We start from the raw sequence: 18966 nt of genomic DNA on the forward strand, positions 1-18966 counted from the left end.
TATATATATATATATCTGAATAGAATCGCCAATGTCGACGATGTCAATAAAAATAATTCCGACAGCCGTCCCCGGACTCGAACCGAGGTCTTGCGATTGAGCCACTGTGATATAGTTCCTCGGTAGAGCTTCGGCTTTGCATCTCGCAAGACCTCAGTTCGAGTCCGGGGACGATTGTCGGGATTATTTGATATATGTATATACTGTGTATATATATATATATGTATATATATATGCATATATATATATATATATATATATGTATATATTTGTATATGTATATATATATATGTATATATTTGTTTATATATATGTATATATATATTATATATATATATTTTTTTTTTTTTTTTTTGCAGAAACCACCGGGAAATTGAAAAAACAGATACCGAACGTTTTCGTCTATTTAGACATTTTCAAAGGTACAAAAAAGCAATACAGAAAGAAACAATAAATACATAAGAAGACAAGGATACTCGGAGAGGTCCCATGTTACATTTTATCACACACAATTTTGTCAATAATAAAATTGTCCAATTTAAATAAGCCCAAACTCAAGTTCATGTTATTTCCAAAATTTCTTTTTATAAAACAAGATTCAATAATATTTCTTTCTATAATATTATTACAAGAAGTAATTATTTTAGAATTTCCCCAGTCAATATTATGACCATAATCCCTTTGGTGGACAAATAATCCACTGGACACTTGCCCCGTTCTAATACTATATTTATGTTGGCCTATTCTTTTTTCTAAGCCTTTGCCTGTTTGGCCTATATAAATAAAGTCACAGTTTTTACATGGTATATTATAAATACATCCTTCTTTACTTCTTGGAGAATTTTTAATTAACAGACTCTTAATGTTATTATTATTTTTGAATACTATCTGGATACCAAATTTTTAAAAAAAATTCTAGGAAGATGGATTAAATTTTCGTGGTACGGAATTGTTAACATATTTTTATAATTAAATGGTTTGACCTGCGAAGTATTAAGAAAACTTTTCCTAGCTTTGATTTTTGTTTTATCAATAAGATGTTTTGGATATTTTAAATTTTCTCCACAGTAGAGGTTGAAGAAAATAATATGTTACCATTTTTAGATGTAAATATTTACCGATGTGGAAGATACTTTAAATTTGACGTTTACAGGAAGCCGACCAATGTCCTCTCATACATTCATTTTTACTCGTATCACAGTCAAAAATCCAAGTTGTCAGTTTTTTCTTCCATGTTCCTGAGAGCTTATAGAATTTGTTCCCCTGAGTTCTTGGATCAAGAGATACAATTCATCTATGACATTGGAGAAAATTCAAAATATCCAAAACATCTTATTGATAAAACAAAAATCAAAGCTAGGAAAAGTTTTCTTAATACTTCGCAGGTCAAACCATTTAATTATAAAAATATGTTAACAATTCCGTACCACGAAAATTTAATCCATCTTCCTAGAATTTTTGAAAAATTTGGTATCCAGATAGTATTCAAAAATAATAATAACATTAAGAGTCTGTTAATTAAAAATTCTCCAAGAAGTAAAGAAGGATGTATTTATAATATACCATGTAAAAACTGTGACTTTATTTATATAGGCCAAACAGGCAAAGGCTTAGAAAAAAGAATAGGCCAACATAAATATAGTATTAGAACGGGGCAAGTGTCCAGTGGATTATTTGTCCACCAAAGGGATTATGGTCATAATATTGACTGGGGAAATTCTAAAATAATTACTTCTTGTAATAATATTATAGAAAGAAATATTATTGAATCTTGTTTTATAAAAAGAAATTTTGGAAATAACATGAACTTGAGTTTGGGCTTATTTAAATTGGACAATTTTATTATTGACAAAATTGTGTGTGATAAAATGTAACATAGGACCTCTCCGAGTATCCTTGTCTTCTTATGTATTTATTGTTTCTTTCTGTATTGCTTTTTTGTACCTTTGAAAATGTCTAAATAGACGAAAACGTTCGGTATCTGTTTTTTCAATTTCCCGGTGGTTTCTGCAAAAATAGTTTATCACGTGTGTTTTGTGATTTCTTTGCATATATATATATATATATTTGTTTCAGGAAAACATATATAGAAAGCAGCACTTGTGTGACTGACAACTACATTGTTGTTTTTACGGGCTGTAGTAATCAGCGCTTCTGTCCTTGTGGACGACCTTGCACATCTGCCGTACGTTATCTTGCTGGTCTAGTTAATCGGAAGCGTGTTTTTGCTGGTTTCTCATTCACTTAGTTATGGGTTCGAGTCCCGCACTCCTCTCCGATTCCCAATAGCGAATGTTACCTACTCTAGCAGTCCTTAAAGCGCATAATAGGGCAAAGGTGACTGCCTCGGTCGCAGCTACTCAGCGCCTCCTGGCGTAGGCTCCTCACCTTTGGTGATTCTGTTTTGTATTACTGTAGTTTTCCCTATTACTTCTATTCAGTGTAAAGACACCTCCTACCTTTAGGTTTTTCGTAACGCACTTAAGATTATAAACGGTCCCATTCCGAGACTTATTTTTCAAACGAATACATCCCAAGTTGTTTTCAAAAATCAACATAATAAATAGAAAAGATAAGTAAATAGATATGTAGATAAATAATCTAACATTTTTATAGAGCTTATATTCACTCTGTTTGAACGGATTTGGTAAAAGTTTGACTCATTCCATGGCAACAGGTCGAGCCAACCAACTGTTGCCATAGAGTGAAAACAACTTTCATCAGTGGCTGACACCAGAGTGGCACGAGAGGTATGTCTGTTGAAAGATACCTATCTGCTGCAAAAAGACATGGAAACAAATTACTCGTGGGCAGTCAACAATAAAATGCTCTTGAACGATAACAAAATTGAGGTTCTATGGAGTGGCAGTGATAACACCATAAAAGTTACTACCTGTAGCACAACCCAATGCCCCATGAGAGTGAAGAGCAGCCACCGTGATCTGGGAGTGACACCGACGGCAAATTCAGTTAACACGTGCACTTTATCACAGTCTGCAAGAAGAATGATGAGTTTGATCCTAAGGACTTTCAGCACCAGAGAGGAGAAATGTCTTATGACTGTGTAAAAGCTTGGTGGTGTCAAAACTGTAGTATTGTCGTCAGCTGTGGAGCCCAACAGCTATTGGAGAGCTGGAGGAGTTTAAATCTTTGCAGAGAAGCTTCACCAGTAAAATTACTTCCCTGACTTGTGAAAACTACTGGGAATGCCTGAAGCACCTGAGCTTCTACTCTCTTCAAAGAAGAAGCGAAAAATACCAGAATATATACACCTGGAAGGACTGGTACCTAACATCGGTATCAACGTGAGCCCATATTAAAAAAAAAGTGACAAAGAAACCAGATAACTACAGGCCTATAAGCTTGACTTCAATCGTAGGAAAAATATGTAAACTATCATCAGAGATACTATCGAACATCATTTAGGAAGTAACTGTTTGATAAATGGTAGCCAGCATGGATTCAGGTGGAAACGTTCTTGCGTGACTAACTTACTTGAATTCTACAATACAGTCATCTCGAATTATGACAAAAGAAACAATATAGATTTAATATATCTAGACTTTGCAAAATCCCACACGAAAGACTACTTACTAAATTAGCTTCACACGGAATAAGTGGTAGTCTATTAAGTTGGACTAGTAGTTGGTTGAATGATCGAAAACAGAGAGTTGTTTTAAATGGAAAAACTTCTAGATGGAAAAATGGTACCAGTGGATTTCCTCAGGGTTCCGTTCTTGGGCCACTTGTATTCTTAGTATATATAGATTGTATAGACCACGGACTAAAATCTATTGTTTCCAAATTTGCTGATGATACAAAAATGTGCGGAATGGCAAATAATCACTTAAATCAATTAGATATTCAAGAATAATTAGATAAACTACAGCAATGGTCTGAAAAGTGGCTAATGAAATTTAACACAAGTAAATGTAAGGTTATGCACATGGTAAGAATAACAGTAAGTACGATTACAACTTATTTGGAAATTTGTTAACAAAAGTGGATAGTGAAAAGGATCTCGGCGTAATTATCAGTAACGATCTCAAATAATCTAAACAGTGTGATTCAGCCTCTGAGAAAGCAAATAAGACTCTAGGGCTGATTGCGCGATCTCCTGACCTCAAAAGTCCATCTCCCATTAACAAGCTATATAAATCGTTAGTTCGTTCACATTTGGAATATACTGTTCCCGTATGGTCACCTAATCTCATTGAAGACATTGACAGATTGGAAAAAGTACAACGACGAACCACAAAACTGATTCCAAATATCAAAAATAGATCATACGAAAATCGACTAAAACATGTGAATCTGTTTTCCTTAGGAAAAAAAACGTAGACTCAGAAGTGACTTGATACAAGTCTTTAAGATTGTAAAGGAAATTGACAACATCAAAAGTGACAAAAGTTTTACATTGAATGAGAATCCGACAAGAAACAATGGTCTCAAACTGTCCGGAAATAGATTTAATTTGGAAGTGGGTAGAAACAATTTCGTCAACTGTGTAGTTAATGAATGGAATAAACTTCCTGCACATATAGTGCAATGTAGTTCACTTCGAAGCTTTAAGATTCGTTTAGATAAACACCTAAGCAAGATGCTGTAATGCCTGCCATTTATTTTATATTGTTTGTTATTATTTGTCTGTTTATTATTATCTGCTTGATTTTCATTTATCATTATTTATCTGAAAACTTATCATTTACTATTTATGTTTGTTTATTATTTAACTATACCTATACATTTATTCATCTAATCTATTATTATCTACATTATTATAATTTCTATTTATTTATCTATTTATCGTTACTATGTTTTTTCGCTTCCGACCTAGTTATGGACCAAAAGGTCTCCTGTCGGCATGTTCCTCCTTTGTAATCCAAACAGTACGCGAGATCCTGCTTTATCAAAGGCCCAAAAACAAATACCCAGGGGCTAGAAACACTCAGGGCCAGTAGTTTCAGCTGGACTGAGCCTAAGCTCTTTTATCATGTCTGAGAAACATGTCAGCCTGCAGTGTAGAATTTTTCAGGAAACGTCTGGCCAACTTTCTGCAGAAGATGGAAAACACGCCTCTGCCCTCATACCAGACCTTCCCCCACTACATCAAGCTGGACCAGTTCATATCGTTATACTTGAGACATGAAGGGACAGCGGCAGTGCCCGTAGCTGAGGGCAATAGTCCGAAATCTTCTCAAGGTTACTCTACATCTTATGCTTCAACTTTTTTTTTCGTGTAGCAGCAAACCATGAGCTGATCCACTTCAAATTCAGTACGTGAATGTCTGCCTTTGGCCGTGCGAGCTTTTAGGATTCAAACCGTTGGCAGTGGCAGACAATATCGGAAATTACCTCCTGGGAAAAAAAATCAGTCGGATTCCAATATTTCGATTTTTCGTTATCAGTCATCTTGTCTGACATGCATAGTAACCTGATTTTGTGGATAAGTGCCGTTGAATGCGTATTATGGCCACAATATTGTGAATAATTTCATGTCAGGAATTTTCTGTGAATAATCAGTTTCTTTATAAACTAAGGGAAAATTTGGTAATCTAAATGCGTTGAAACACACTTTAATAATTATAATTAATTACAGATGAAATTGGCTTATCTATAAGAAATGTTATGACTATTATACAGTGAAAACGATAAACGTCACGCATACTCAACTACATTTACATACATACATATATGCATACATATACCAAGGGCATATCATCGTTACAAGGGAGGTAGCCATAGTCAAAGGCATAAATCCACTCCCACCCATTTTATCCTCACATTCACCACCCCTCCCTGCCTCTTTTCTCGGCTCCTCCTGGATGGCGGGTCATCCCTGCATCTCGCCCATTACCCTGGGTCAGAAGCAATATAGCAAGACAGCACATCCACAGCAAGGCCGCTTCATTTAACCGGCGACCACCCCTCTCCGTCCCCTCATGCAGAAAAAAAACGGGGAAAAATCCTTTTTGGCCGTGTCAAAATATTCATACTCCCTCACCCCCACCCCTACCCACTCCCTTTCATGCATCACGTATCATCCATATACAGTACAACAGGGGTTCCCAACCTTTTTGCACTCACGACCCCTTATCTAAAAATTTGAAACCCATGTGACCCCGTACTTAGGGCTTACTATCATCAGCTTAATTTTCCTTAATTTTCTGTTAAGGAGAGGAAAAGGAACATCTAAGAAAATACAAAAAAAATGCTGTAATTATTTATTAGCAAATTAAATCACATTGGTCTAATCTGAATTCACAAAAAGAACACATATTTCTTAAAATGATATTAACATAGGTTAGAACAGCTATCCAACCCAGCTAGTGGGATGCCTGATGTTCCATTTCAGCAGCAAGCTTTGAAATTCGTGGCCGAAAGTTTGTTAAAGCCAGTCTCATGTCATCTCCAACATCCAATCTGTTCCTATTCTTTGTTTTTATATTGACAAGAGTGGAAAATCCTGCCTCACACAAGTAGGTTGAAGCAAATGGAACAAGGACACGTAAAGCTATCATGCTGAGAGTAAGACTGATACATAGTGCACCAGAACTGAGTCACTGATTTCACCTTGAAGAGATCATGAGCTGAAGAGTCGTTCCTTAGATCCAGAAATTCATCTTGGATTTCATCTGGGATGCTGGATACATCAAGCTCAGTACAAAATGGGTTCCTTACCAGGGCCTCTTGTTCCTGTGATAGCCCAGGGAAGTAACGCTCGACTTCCTTTTCTAGAGACTGAAGATGTTCGGTAATCTCATCCTTTAGGAACTGATCCAGTTGGATCTGAGACTCATCCATCACTCCACAAAGTTTTTCAAACATAGTGATGTTTCCAAGATTGGTTTTCCGACGCCAGTCCTGCAGTTTGGAAACAAAGGCCCGAAGACTATCTTGAAAAAGGAGAACATGTGTTTCCCTTCCTTGAAGCTTCAAATTGAGCTTGTTCAGTTGGTCAAAAATGTCGGCTAGGTACGCAACCCTTTTATTCCATGCTTCATCTTCGAAGTGAACAACAAGATCTTTCCTTCCTTGAGTCTCCAGGAATAGCTTTATTTCATCTTTCATTTCAAAGACACGATTAATAACATTTCCTTTCGACAACCAACGTACTGCTGTGTAGAAGAGAAGGACTTCTTGGTTAGTATTCATGTCTTTGCATAGTTCTTTGAATAGCTACTTCAAACAAGGCTACGCGACCCCCCTGCCAAGGCTTCTCGACCCCCCAGGGGGTCGCGACCCACCGGTTGGGAACCCCTGATATACAACCATTCTCCACTCACCCCTAACTACATTTACCTCACAAAAAATATATTTAGAATGTATTCCAGTGTTCCGTACTTGAGATAACAGCAATATTGCTTATGTGGTACCCTATCAAATGTTATGGTAAATATGAGGTATATTATATTAATATTCTCCTTCCACCATTTTTTAAACATGTCGGAGGCTTTGTCTTTACTTCGTTCCCTTCGTAACTCAGTTTACTTAAAAAGTTATCTAGTTTACATCTTGGGAAATATCAGGTTTACATCTGATTGGCGTTTCATTTATTACTTCAAAAGTAGCGGTTCTTTTTAAATTTGTACTAGTCCTTAGTTTTGTTTTATCAAAAATATTCTTGTTGATTTTGCTTATTCGTGTAGATACAGGAATTTTACCAGAAGGAAATAAAAAACGAAAGTATATTTAGAATGTATCTATTTTTCCCATAATTCCCTGATGCATCATGTTTACAACAGGCATTAGGCTTTTAGGCAGTAAACAGTAGTTTGGTAATAAAGCGTAGTAGATATAGGTCTTAATACTTTAGTTTTGTGTGTAGATTATATTTAAAATGGTTTTCTACCTATAAGATTCATCAATAATTAAAAAATATATATATATTTCCCGAATGAAAACTAGTTTGGTAGGTTAGTGACCCATAGAAACAAAACCTGTTTTGATGCACATATTTACTTTCATAGAGTAAATAACCGGTGTTTTGACAGTTGAACTTGCATTTATTACTGTGTAAAAAGCAAGTCATTGTACAGGGGATCTATTTGATAATTTGAGAATACGACAGTAGCTTTTGGTAATCAATATGTGGAATATTAAATAAATCTGATACTGCATAAGAACGAATGAGAACAATACCTGTGTTCATTCAATAGAGCATATCTGACAGTAAGTACCATCATCCATGTATGTATTATTTTGCATAAATCGGCACATACCAAGTGTTTAATGCTTATTGACTTTTTTAAGTACAAATTAATGCAACAACTGGTAGTTCCAGGACGCACAATACAGATTTTGATTGAAAAGATAGAAAAAATAATAAGTTTAATAGTTTTGTATTCGGCATGATTGACATGTCAAAATCATGTTTCTTTTATCTCGTCGATAGTCATATAATGAAAGTGATTTCCAGCTGACATTGGATTTGTATAAAAAGATTTATTATTACCAGTCTCATGCATTGAGATACATGAATTAATTTAATTAATATATAAATGCAAACAAGTAATAGAACAGTCAATTCATTGTTTTGTAGCAGTAACTATCCTTAGACATTTGTAGGTTATGAAAACTCATTACATATCTTATTCATTTCATGCTCATAACTTGTGTATAGGTAATTATGGTGGGGGGCATTTCATTTATAGTGATATTATCTTTGTAAAGGTATTGTAGACCTGTCTGCTATGTTTTCTATGTATCTTTCTAACCTGTCAACCATCAGCTGGCATCTTCCCTCAGACTCAGTTGTGATTAGATATCAGTATTCAGTTTCCATTTCTTGAATAGTATGTGTCAGTCAGAATAAGGTTGGTTAGTTGATATCAACTAGATAATAATAAATTATTTCCTTCCACCAGTATATAGTAGCCATGTTGGATCAATATCACTATTGATAGTATTTTTTTATTATTTTTTTTTTATTTTTTTTTTTAAGTGCACACCTATGCAGTATGACATTAGAAAGTTAAATATTAATTTTGTAACATAATGCATCAATGTAATATATATTTTTCGGTAAATCTTTAGTTTCGACCATGGGAGGAATATAGCAATAGAATATTAATTTTGTAAATTAAAATGTATCAACGTAATATGCAATTTTGTGTGCGGAAATGAAAAAAAAAAGATGCAAAAACATTTCTTAAGTAACGAAGTCGTGTACGACGAATGGTACGCCATGTTTGTCATGGTAGATGCCGACATCGAAGAAATGAAAGGATAAATTCGTCTAAGGTAAACTAAACACCTTACCTAACCTAACCTGTGTTTAATAAATCATTACCTGCAAATTAGATGTCATCCGGCTCGACCTAGTTGTCGTCATCATGAGAGATGTTGGCGGGCTTTGCAACCACTCTCTCAGCTTGCGGAGTATAGAAATTAATATTTAATTTTCTATTGCTATATTCCTCCCATGGTCGAAACTAAAGATTTACCGGTTAGGTTAGTTTAGTTTACCTTAGACGAATTTATCATCCTTTCATTTCGACGTCAGCATCTACCATAACAAACATGGCGTCCCGATCCTATGCTACTGACTTCGTTCATTAGCATATTTAGCTTGTAGCAAGGTATTTTTATTTTCATTTTTGCACACAAAATTGCATATTACGTTGATACATTTTAATTTACAAAATTAATATTTAATTTTATATTGCTATATTCCTCCCATGGTCGAAACTAAAGATTTACCTATTTTTCTTGGTGAAAATAAATATAAAAAAAAACGTTGCTAAAAGCTATGCAAAAATTAACTAAGTTGCGTAGACTCATTTAGATGCCATCTTTGTTTTGATAGATTTGGAGAAGACAACAACAATGGCCTGATAACCTCTAGAATTATAGGTACCTCATTACTAAATATAGGTTAGGTAGGTAAGGTTAGATATATAGGTTGGGTTAGAATAGACAAATTTAGCAAATTTTTTGGCCTCCACCTCTACTAAAACAAAGATGGCATCTCAAGTAGTCAAAGCAGCTACATTTGTTTGTTTATAGCTTTTAGCAATTGTTTCTATTATTGATTTCCACCAAGAATGATATATATTACATTGATGTATTATAATTTACAAAATCATTATTTAATTTTCTATTACTATATCGTGTAGGTTTGCACATCTAAAAATTTACCCTGTTGGGTAGTGGACAAGATGCAGGGATGATCCATCATCCAGGAGGTGCCAACATAAGAGTGAAGGAAGAGGGTGGAGGGGAGTGGAGTGATAGGGATGGAATTGGTGGGAGTGGTTTTTATGCCTTTGTTTTTTGGCTACCTCCCTTATAAGGGGGGAAAAAAGCCTTTGGTATATGTATGTGTGTATGATTAAGTATAAAAATTAATCTCAGCCAATATTTGGTCAAACCTAGCAGATCATAATCAAACCAAACCTAAGTCAAAACTCTTATAATAACACTGGCCTGCGAAGTTTCAAAGGTAAAGCATCTGATAACTGATTCTAGGGTAATTTGCTATGCAGAATTTAAAAATCACACTCATTTTGTTCAATCGGGTCACGTTTTTGAGATACGAGGCGGTAAAAATAATTAAAAACGCCATTTAGTGCTGTTTATTCCCTTTAATTTTGGAAAAAAATTCTTGACAAAAGAAATAATTTTTTCTTGCATAGTTCAGAAGATAAAGAGGATATATTACAGAAAATCTAATCATGGATGAAGGGCCTTTTCAGTGACTTTCTCCTGTGTTGGGCAGCCACCACGTCTCGTTTCAAACACCAACAGTAGTCCGCAAGAAAGTTCACATCCCACCGGCCTTGGTAGCGTTCTTCCATGACACGAATATCCTGGTGGAAACGTTCTCCCTGTTCCTCACTGAAGTCACCACAGTTCTGAGGGAACTAGTCTAAGTGGGACCGTAGAAAGTGCATTTTGACTGACATGCGAGCCCCTAATTTTTGATAGCTGTTCAAGAGCTCATCGACTTCTTACTCGTATTCTGCACTTCGGTTATTTCCTAGAAAGTTTCTTATCACTGACTTAAGCGACCACCAAACGGACAGCTCAGCTGCATTCAGTGTATCGTCAAACATTGAGTCCTTCAAAAGTTCCCTTATCTGAGGCCCATCAAAGATGCCAGCCTTAAGCTTTTCCAGACTGATCTGAGGAAACTTCTGCTGAAGAAAAGTAAATCCCATGCCGTCCTTGTCCATTGCCTTCATCAGTCCCAGTTTGATATGTAAAGGTAGTAAGACCTTGTTTGGTTCAACAAGAGAACGAGCTTGAACATTGTGTGAACCAGGTTCCAAACATTGTCGTGGTGGCCATTCTTGTCTGACAAAATGTTGATCATCAGCCTGACTATCCCACAAACACAAAAAGCATGGATACTTTGTGTACCCACCCTGTAGTCCCAAAACCAATCCAACTACCTTAAGATCTCCACAGATCAACCAACCATGGTCATTGTAGTTCAGAGCAGACAGTAGCTGATCCATGTTGTCATGAGTTTCTTTCATTTGCACCGAATGACCGATTGGAATTGAAGAGTATTTATTTCCGTTGTGAAGGAGGACTGCCTTGAGACTTCTGCTGGAAGAGTCGATGAACAGTCTCCATTCAGTAGCAACATAGTCCAGCCCCATTGATTGAATCAAACCAGCAATGTTGTTGCAGTAAACTAATGACGAGTCCTTCTGTGTTGTGAAGAACTGTCTAAATTCTCTTTCACGCTCTCGGTACCAAAAGAATGTTGTCTCAGGTGCTAGCAAATTTTTCTCACGAAGACAAGAACCCAGAAGCTGTGCTGATTCCTTTGATAGGTTTAGATCCCGTGTCAGGTCATTGAGATCTGCTAGGCACTGGCCGGTCATTCTCTTCTGGCATGTATTCTCCACCCTCTGCCCTGTCTAGTGCGTTATCAGATTCCGATTCAGAGCTAGATTCCATTGCAACATCTGGCTCGGGAACGGGCAGGCCTGGACCATGAAGGACTGGTCGTATGGCAGACGGAACATTAGGATACTGAATACAATGCTTGTTCTTGCAGAAATAGCAGTCTGACACATGATCTTTACCCTCTCTCCAAACCATTGGAACAGCGAATGGCATACTCTTCTCTTCCTTCCATTAGGTTTCAGTATCAGTTTCGGGGTGCTACAGTATAATTTTTATGCAAAAAAAAAAATAAGAATAGGCTATACCTGCAGCCTCGTTTTCCTTATACTTAGTACTATACAAGGCCCAAAAGTTGCACTTCTCATATCTCAAAAACTAGACCTGATCCAAGGAAACGGATGGCATTTTTGGATTCAGCGCACCAAAAAACCTATAAATCACTTGAAAAACCTTCGACCTTTGAAAACAAAAATTAAACACAGGCCAGTGCTTGATGTTTCACATACTGGAAACGCACATCCATACAGTAATTTATAATGATAATCAGGCCCTTTCATAGATCTCTTAACGAAGAGATGTTGGAATTTTGTCTTTGTCTATTTGTATGGGATTATTGCTATGTCACTGGCTGACAGGAGTTAGAGGAGTAGTCACCAGATGTTTGTGCCCCTTATATGAAAATACAGAAGAAATACAGTTGTCATTGAGAAATGTTCTTGGGCCTAAATAAAAAGGTTATGAATAAAAATCCAATGTATGAGGGGTTCACAATTTTATTGGTTCCTTCTTATGACAATGCAATATGCACAACAGCGTAGTATTTCATTAAGAGATCTGTGGATGGACTTAAGAACTGTTGCTAGTTGCTACGGGGCTGTGGGTCTTCAATAAACTCAAAGTATTATAATGATCATAACTATGGGAGAGCCTAAAGACACCTGCTTTGGGACTGTTGGGTTTTGGTCAACAAAACAGGGAACCGTTGATTGATTGATGGAAACTTGTAATGTTTATTTAGAATCTCAAATATATTGATGTTTAATTTACAGGTTGTTTTGCACCAAAGAAATTCTTGTTGAAGGGAAGCCATTACACATGTTCCTCATAGATTGTTAAGCTGTGAACTAAAGTGTTCACTCCAGCAGTATAATAACATAATTGCGTAAAAAATATTTCCGCAATTAAGCATGATTTCCAAAGGTACGAGTTAGGTCCTGTTAGATGAATTCTTTTAATTAATGCTAGAGATGGATTTTTTTCCCTGTGCACCTCAAATGGGAGATGAACTATCAAAGAAATTTTAGTAATAGAACTTTTTTGTCTACCCCCCCCCCCCTCAACACACACATCATGGAATTAAAAAAAAAAAATGTCTTGGACATCCAGCCATATGTGACAGACCTGAACTTGTTTGGTAAAAAATTCTCACATAAAATTTGTTGCAAGTTAACTTTTTCTGAATAAATTAAGTAGAATAGTTACTTAAATTTTATATGATAATAATTAAACATTAAATAATTATAGAATTATTTTTTCTGACAAATTACTTTATTGGGGAGTGCATGCAAAGTTCACCAGTTATTGTGGTCTTCATTATAAATGCAGGTATCTTGCAGGTCTTTACAATGGTACCCTTTACAGATTTTGTTATGACTAACACCAGGCAGACTTATTTTGCTCAGTGTAGGGGGTGAAGGAGTTATCTGCTGAACTGGTATAATTTCCTTCTTGTTCTCTTTCTACTGTACTTCTTTGTCTTGTTGTATGTGATTAGTAATGTTGCTGAACCATTCATATACCTTGAACAGTAACATTATAGATATTAACCCCTTTGTTCCTATAAAGGTATATTGCACTATACAGCTAAATAGCTTTAAAATAAAAGAACAAATCTTATGTAGCATTGGAAGGGTGACTTAAGATTCACCCTCTCACTATTGAAAACACCACTGAAAAGATATGACACAACTGAATAAGATTTTCTGTAATTAGCTGAGTACCAGATCATTGTATGCCAAATGTCAGGGTGGTTTCAGTTGTACTTCACACAGTATGAACCTGGATTTGTGTTCAGCTCCCAGTGAGTTCTACATGCCTTGGAAGTCCAAGTGCATAGAGAGAACACAGTGACTACAGTCACAATTAAATACCTCTTGGTGTGAATTAGTCATCTTTCCAGTTTAAAACAAGTACCATATTGTTCCATCCAACATGAAATGGCTTAAGTCATAACATAACATTGTATTTTCTTTTTCTTCTTCTTTTGGCTTGAATGAAAACACACCATGATCATATGTTTCAAAAGTCATTTGATAGATCTCAAGTTTAGTCTTCGATACAATAGCTTTCATGTATGTGCATTAAACTCTAATTTCAATATCACTAAACTATTTTTCTTTCCACAGTTTTAGGGAGTGCCATGCCACGGAAGAATACTTCTCAGCTCTTGAAACAGCTTAGGCTGTTAATGCATGACCATAATTATGTTCCACAGACAATTCATGCATATGTTGTACCCTCCGGAGATGCTCACCAGGTACAGTCATTAATGTATATTCATTGCTAATGTGTATTTCAAAGGCTTTTCTGAGTGTACTGGAAAACCTTTAGATGTTATGAAGTATTCAAGAAGTGGCACACTCACATTCAGGACACCATCCAGCTCTAAAATATTAACAACCCACAGTATACCAGGCCACAGAATCAAACTGCCTTAGTTGCAACCATCACACAGAGGACACTGAACAACACATCCTACACTGGCCTGAACTGACTATCCCAAGATACACAGTATTTCCTTCTTGAGATAACAGGTTGATTGCTTGTACAATAGTCATTTGTATGGTACTTTGTCAAATGCTTTCTCCAGAGTTAGGCACACACAGTCCACCTATCCATTTCTTTATTGTAACACATTGACTCACTGACTCTTCCTGAATAAAAGCTTAACATATTTGAGACATGAGTTTTTCTATCTGAATACAGAAATGTGAGTTTCTCTATCTGAAAACAGAAATGCATTTTTCCCTTCAGTGTTTAATTCATGTTTTCCACAATTCTCTCACACAATTTAGCTGGTCAGAGGCACTGGTCTATAATTCAGGGGTATCTCTACTTCTTTAATTGGTACAACAGTGGACCTCTTCTGATCTTGAGGTACTCTTCCTTCTTGTGAATGCACAGTTGATATGTTAATTTTGTCTGTCAGCTCTTTTCTGCATTACTTCAGCCTCTATTTGGAGACCCTGTTAGGCTTATGGACTTTCCTTACATCTAGTTTCTCAAGTAGTTTATATACTTCCTATGATCAGTGACAGGTATTTGCACGTGGGTCATCCTACAAGGTGGACATCAGAATCATCTCCCTATTATCCACCATCAAGACCTTTCAGCACCATTTTCATCTGAAGTTGCACCCCCAAAGGGCTGACACCTATTCTCTGGATTTGACCCAAGATCTCTCTCTTGTAACTTAGTTGTTAAACCATTCCACTTTTCCACCATTTGCCTTTAATCCTTGGCACAATTTTAATCTACACCCAAGTTGTAGAATTTATTAAGATTTCCAATGTCCCCCCCCCCTTTTATCAAATTTTTATTTTTATCCATGAAGTTCTTTGTCACGTCAATATAATGTGTCTTGACTATATATACTTCCTGGCATTCCTGGCATTCCTGTGTGATCACTATTTCTTATGGGGAACCTGCACGTTAAAGAATCTTTGGTAGCCATTAGGTTCAATCTTACTGGTGTGGTGTCCCTTTTTGAACCTGTTATACCTTTGACCCATTGGGTCATTAAAATTTTCCATTACTATATTCAAAATTTTTACAATATTTCTCCTTTTTGGAAACCAGTTATGAGTATTGGAAGTACAGTGCTTAACATCTAAGAATTGGCATTACAGAGTGAGTATATTGCACCCTGTGACGAGCGAAGGGCTTTCATATGTGGCTTCACTGGTTCAGCCGGTACTGCCATCGTGACTACTGAGAAAGCTGCCATGTGGACAGATGGCCGTTACTTCCTGCAGGCCACCCAGGAAATGGATGATAACTGGAAATTGATGAAACAAGGTACTTAATTAAGATATAGTGTGGGGATGTAGTTGTTCTTAAGATATAGTGTGGGGATGTAGTTGTTCTTGTAAGGCCATATTAAAAAAAAATAGTTGGTGAATCTGTTTTCCCTAAAAAAGCGTAGACTCAGAGGTGACTTGATACAGGTCTTTAAAATTCTAAAGGGAATTGACAACATCAAAAGTGACCAAATTTTTACATTGAATAAGAATCAGACAAGAAACAATGGTCTCAAACTGTCCGGAAATAGATTCAATTTGGAAGTAGGTAGAAACAACTTTGCCAACTGTGTAGTTAATGAATGGAATAAACTTCCTGCACAGGTAGTGCAATGTAGTTCAGTTCAAAGCTTTAAGAATCATTTAGATAAATACCTAAGTAAGATGCTGTAATGATTATAATTTATCTTATATTATTTGTTTTTGTTTTGTTATCATTTGTCTGTCTGATTTTTATTTATTATTAGTTATATGTCAATTTATTATCATTTACTATTTACCTGTTTGTTTATTATTTAACTATACCTATGCATTTATTTATGTATTTTATTTGTTATTTACATTATCATAGGTTTTATTTATTATGTTATTATTAATATGATTTTTTTTTCGCATCCGACCTAGATATGGATCAAAAGGTCTCCTGTCGGTATGCTCCGCCTTTGTAATCCTTTGTAATCCCTGTTAACCTGTAGAAATATGCCCAACCAAATTATTTTTTATTTCTAAAATCACATGTATTTGCCAGCTATCTTTGGTATCTTACAGCAGTCTTGAAGGGTCACTGCAGAATCTGACTTTGCTGGAACTGCATGGATCAAGGCAACTTTAAAATTCGTGTTGTTTCTACATACATATACCAAGGCTTTTTCCCCCTTACAAGGGAGGTAGCCAAAAAACAAAGGCATAAAAACCATTCCCACCCATTCCATCCCCAATACACTCCACTACCCTCCACCCTCCTCCCTCCCTCCCATCTTGGCACCTCCTGGATGACGGGTCATCCCTCCATTCTGTCCACTGCCCCAGGCCAGAGGCAGTGTCACAAGACATAGTACATCCATAGCAAGGCTGCTTCATCAAATCGGTGACCCCCCTCTCCGTCACCCCCATGCAGAAAAGGAGAAGACAGGGAGAAATCCCTTCGGGCTGCGTCAAATTTTTCTCACACACACTACCTCACCCCCCCATCCCCCACCCACCCCACCTCATGCATCACAGCATCACCCACACACAACCACTCTCCACCCCACCACCCCCAACAGACACCCCCTCTTCCCCAAAGCCCCTTTTACCCCATCCATCCATCTCATCCCATGTTCATTCCCTCCACATCTACCTTCCATACGTCTCCTACCAGTCTTTCTTCACTCATTCTTTCCATGTGTCCAAACCAGTGGCGTACTCGTATCACCGTGTCTGTGAAGAGGTCTTCTAGACAGATCCAAGTAAATCCCAACACTCTTTCATCCACCCCCATCTTCCAACCCCCTTACCACCCCCCACTCTCCCCCCACCCCCCACCCCCCATTTCTCATTCCATCCAGCCCAGCAACCCCCATCACACCTCCGAGACACCTCATCTCAAACACATTCAAACTCCTTTTCTCTTCCTCTCCTATGCTCCATGCCTCTGTCCCACACAGTGCCGTCAGCACAATCACTCTCTCACACAACCTCCTCCCAGCATCCATTCCCAAATGTCTATCTCTCACCACACTCTCCAATCCACCAAGGCATTTACTCGCTTCTCTCAATCCACATTCCACCTCCACTCCCCCCCACCACACTCGCACCCAAGCATCTAAAACCATCCACCCCCTCCAGCCTCTCTCCCCCAACGCTCACCCCCAGTCCGCCGCCACCCCCACCCCCTGCACATCTCACCGCCTTATTTCCACCCACACCTATCTCCCACCTCCCAATCCCTTCCCCGACCCCGCTACAAGCGCAGCATCACCTACAAACAACAGCTGGATTACCTCCCATTCTACCTCCACCTCCACACACACATGCACATATATATATAATATATACATATATATATATATATATATATATATATATATTTTTTTTTTCTAGATATAGCAAAATATATATGAAATATATATGGGGGGGAGGTAGTTTGTGTGAGCAAAATTTGACGCAGCCCAAAGGGATTTTTCCCCCATCTCCTTTTATGCATGGGGGGACAGAGAGGGGGGGGTCGTCGATTTAATGAAGCGGCCTTGCTGTGGATGTGCTGTGTCTTGCGACACTGCTTCTGACCCAGGGCAGTGGACAAGGTGCAGGGATGACCCGTCATCCAGGAGGTGCTAAGATGAGAGGGAGGGTGGAGGGGTGTGGAGTGTATTCAGGGATGGAATGGGAGGGAATGATTTTATGCCTTTTCCTTTTTGGCTACCTCCCTTGTATGGGGGAAAAAGCCTTGGTATATGTATGTATGTATGTATACATATATATATATATATATATATATATATATATATATATATATATATATATATGTATATATATATATTTATATATATATATATGTATATAAACTTTGAAATACAAATAATAGAGTAATGGGTTCTTCATGTTTCAGGTGTACCCGAAACCCTAAGTGAAGGGAAATGGTTGTGCAACAACCTGAATCCAGATTCTGTGGTTGGTGCAAACCCCTTTCTCATAGATGCTGACAAATGGCAGGAACTGTCACGCGAACTCCACAATGGAGGCCACTCCTTGGTGGCTGTAATGCACGACTTAGTGGACCAGATATGGACAGGTCAGCCGGCAAGGCCTTGCAAACCAGTTTTCCCTCTTGACGTAAGTACCTCTTCAGTCTGTTAGTGTCCCACAGTAGAATATCTTGTTTACTTGATTTTTCATTTATTTATTTATCGTATTTACCTAATTATCTTAATTTTTTACTGTAGTCCATTATCCATGGATTTGGAAGTAAATTGATCAGTCAGTCAAGTGATGGATTGGAAGTCTGTCTATCTTTCTATGTACCAATGGCTTATTCCCCCTTACA

The 18966-nt window shown here is 37.2% G+C and overlaps 1 protein-coding gene across 3 annotated transcripts in view; it reads left to right on the forward strand.

Annotated features, from left to right (window-relative positions):
* Positions 1-18966, forward strand: part of ApepP (Aminopeptidase P) — a 215919-nt gene that overhangs the window by 166101 nt on the left and 30852 nt on the right. The window contains exons 1-5 of one of the 3 annotated variants that reach the window (XM_076179375.1): positions 7820-8172; positions 12912-13062; positions 14268-14398; positions 15771-15939; positions 18532-18755. In XM_076179375.1, the coding sequence (XP_076035490.1) occupies positions 13050-13062; positions 14268-14398; positions 15771-15939; positions 18532-18755 (537 nt within the window). In that variant the 5' untranslated portion in view covers positions 7820-8172; positions 12912-13049. Of the gene's footprint in view, positions 1-7819; positions 8173-12911; positions 13063-14267; positions 14399-15770; positions 15940-18531; positions 18756-18966 lie in introns of those variants that run through there. The other 2 variants (XM_076179376.1, XM_076179374.1) reach the window with 2 other exon arrangements.

This window comes from Oratosquilla oratoria, chromosome 42 (assembly GCF_046742065.1).
Source record: "Oratosquilla oratoria isolate Oo_2021 chromosome 42, ASM4674206v1, whole genome shotgun sequence".
NCBI lineage: Eukaryota > Metazoa > Arthropoda > Malacostraca > Stomatopoda > Squillidae > Oratosquilla > Oratosquilla oratoria.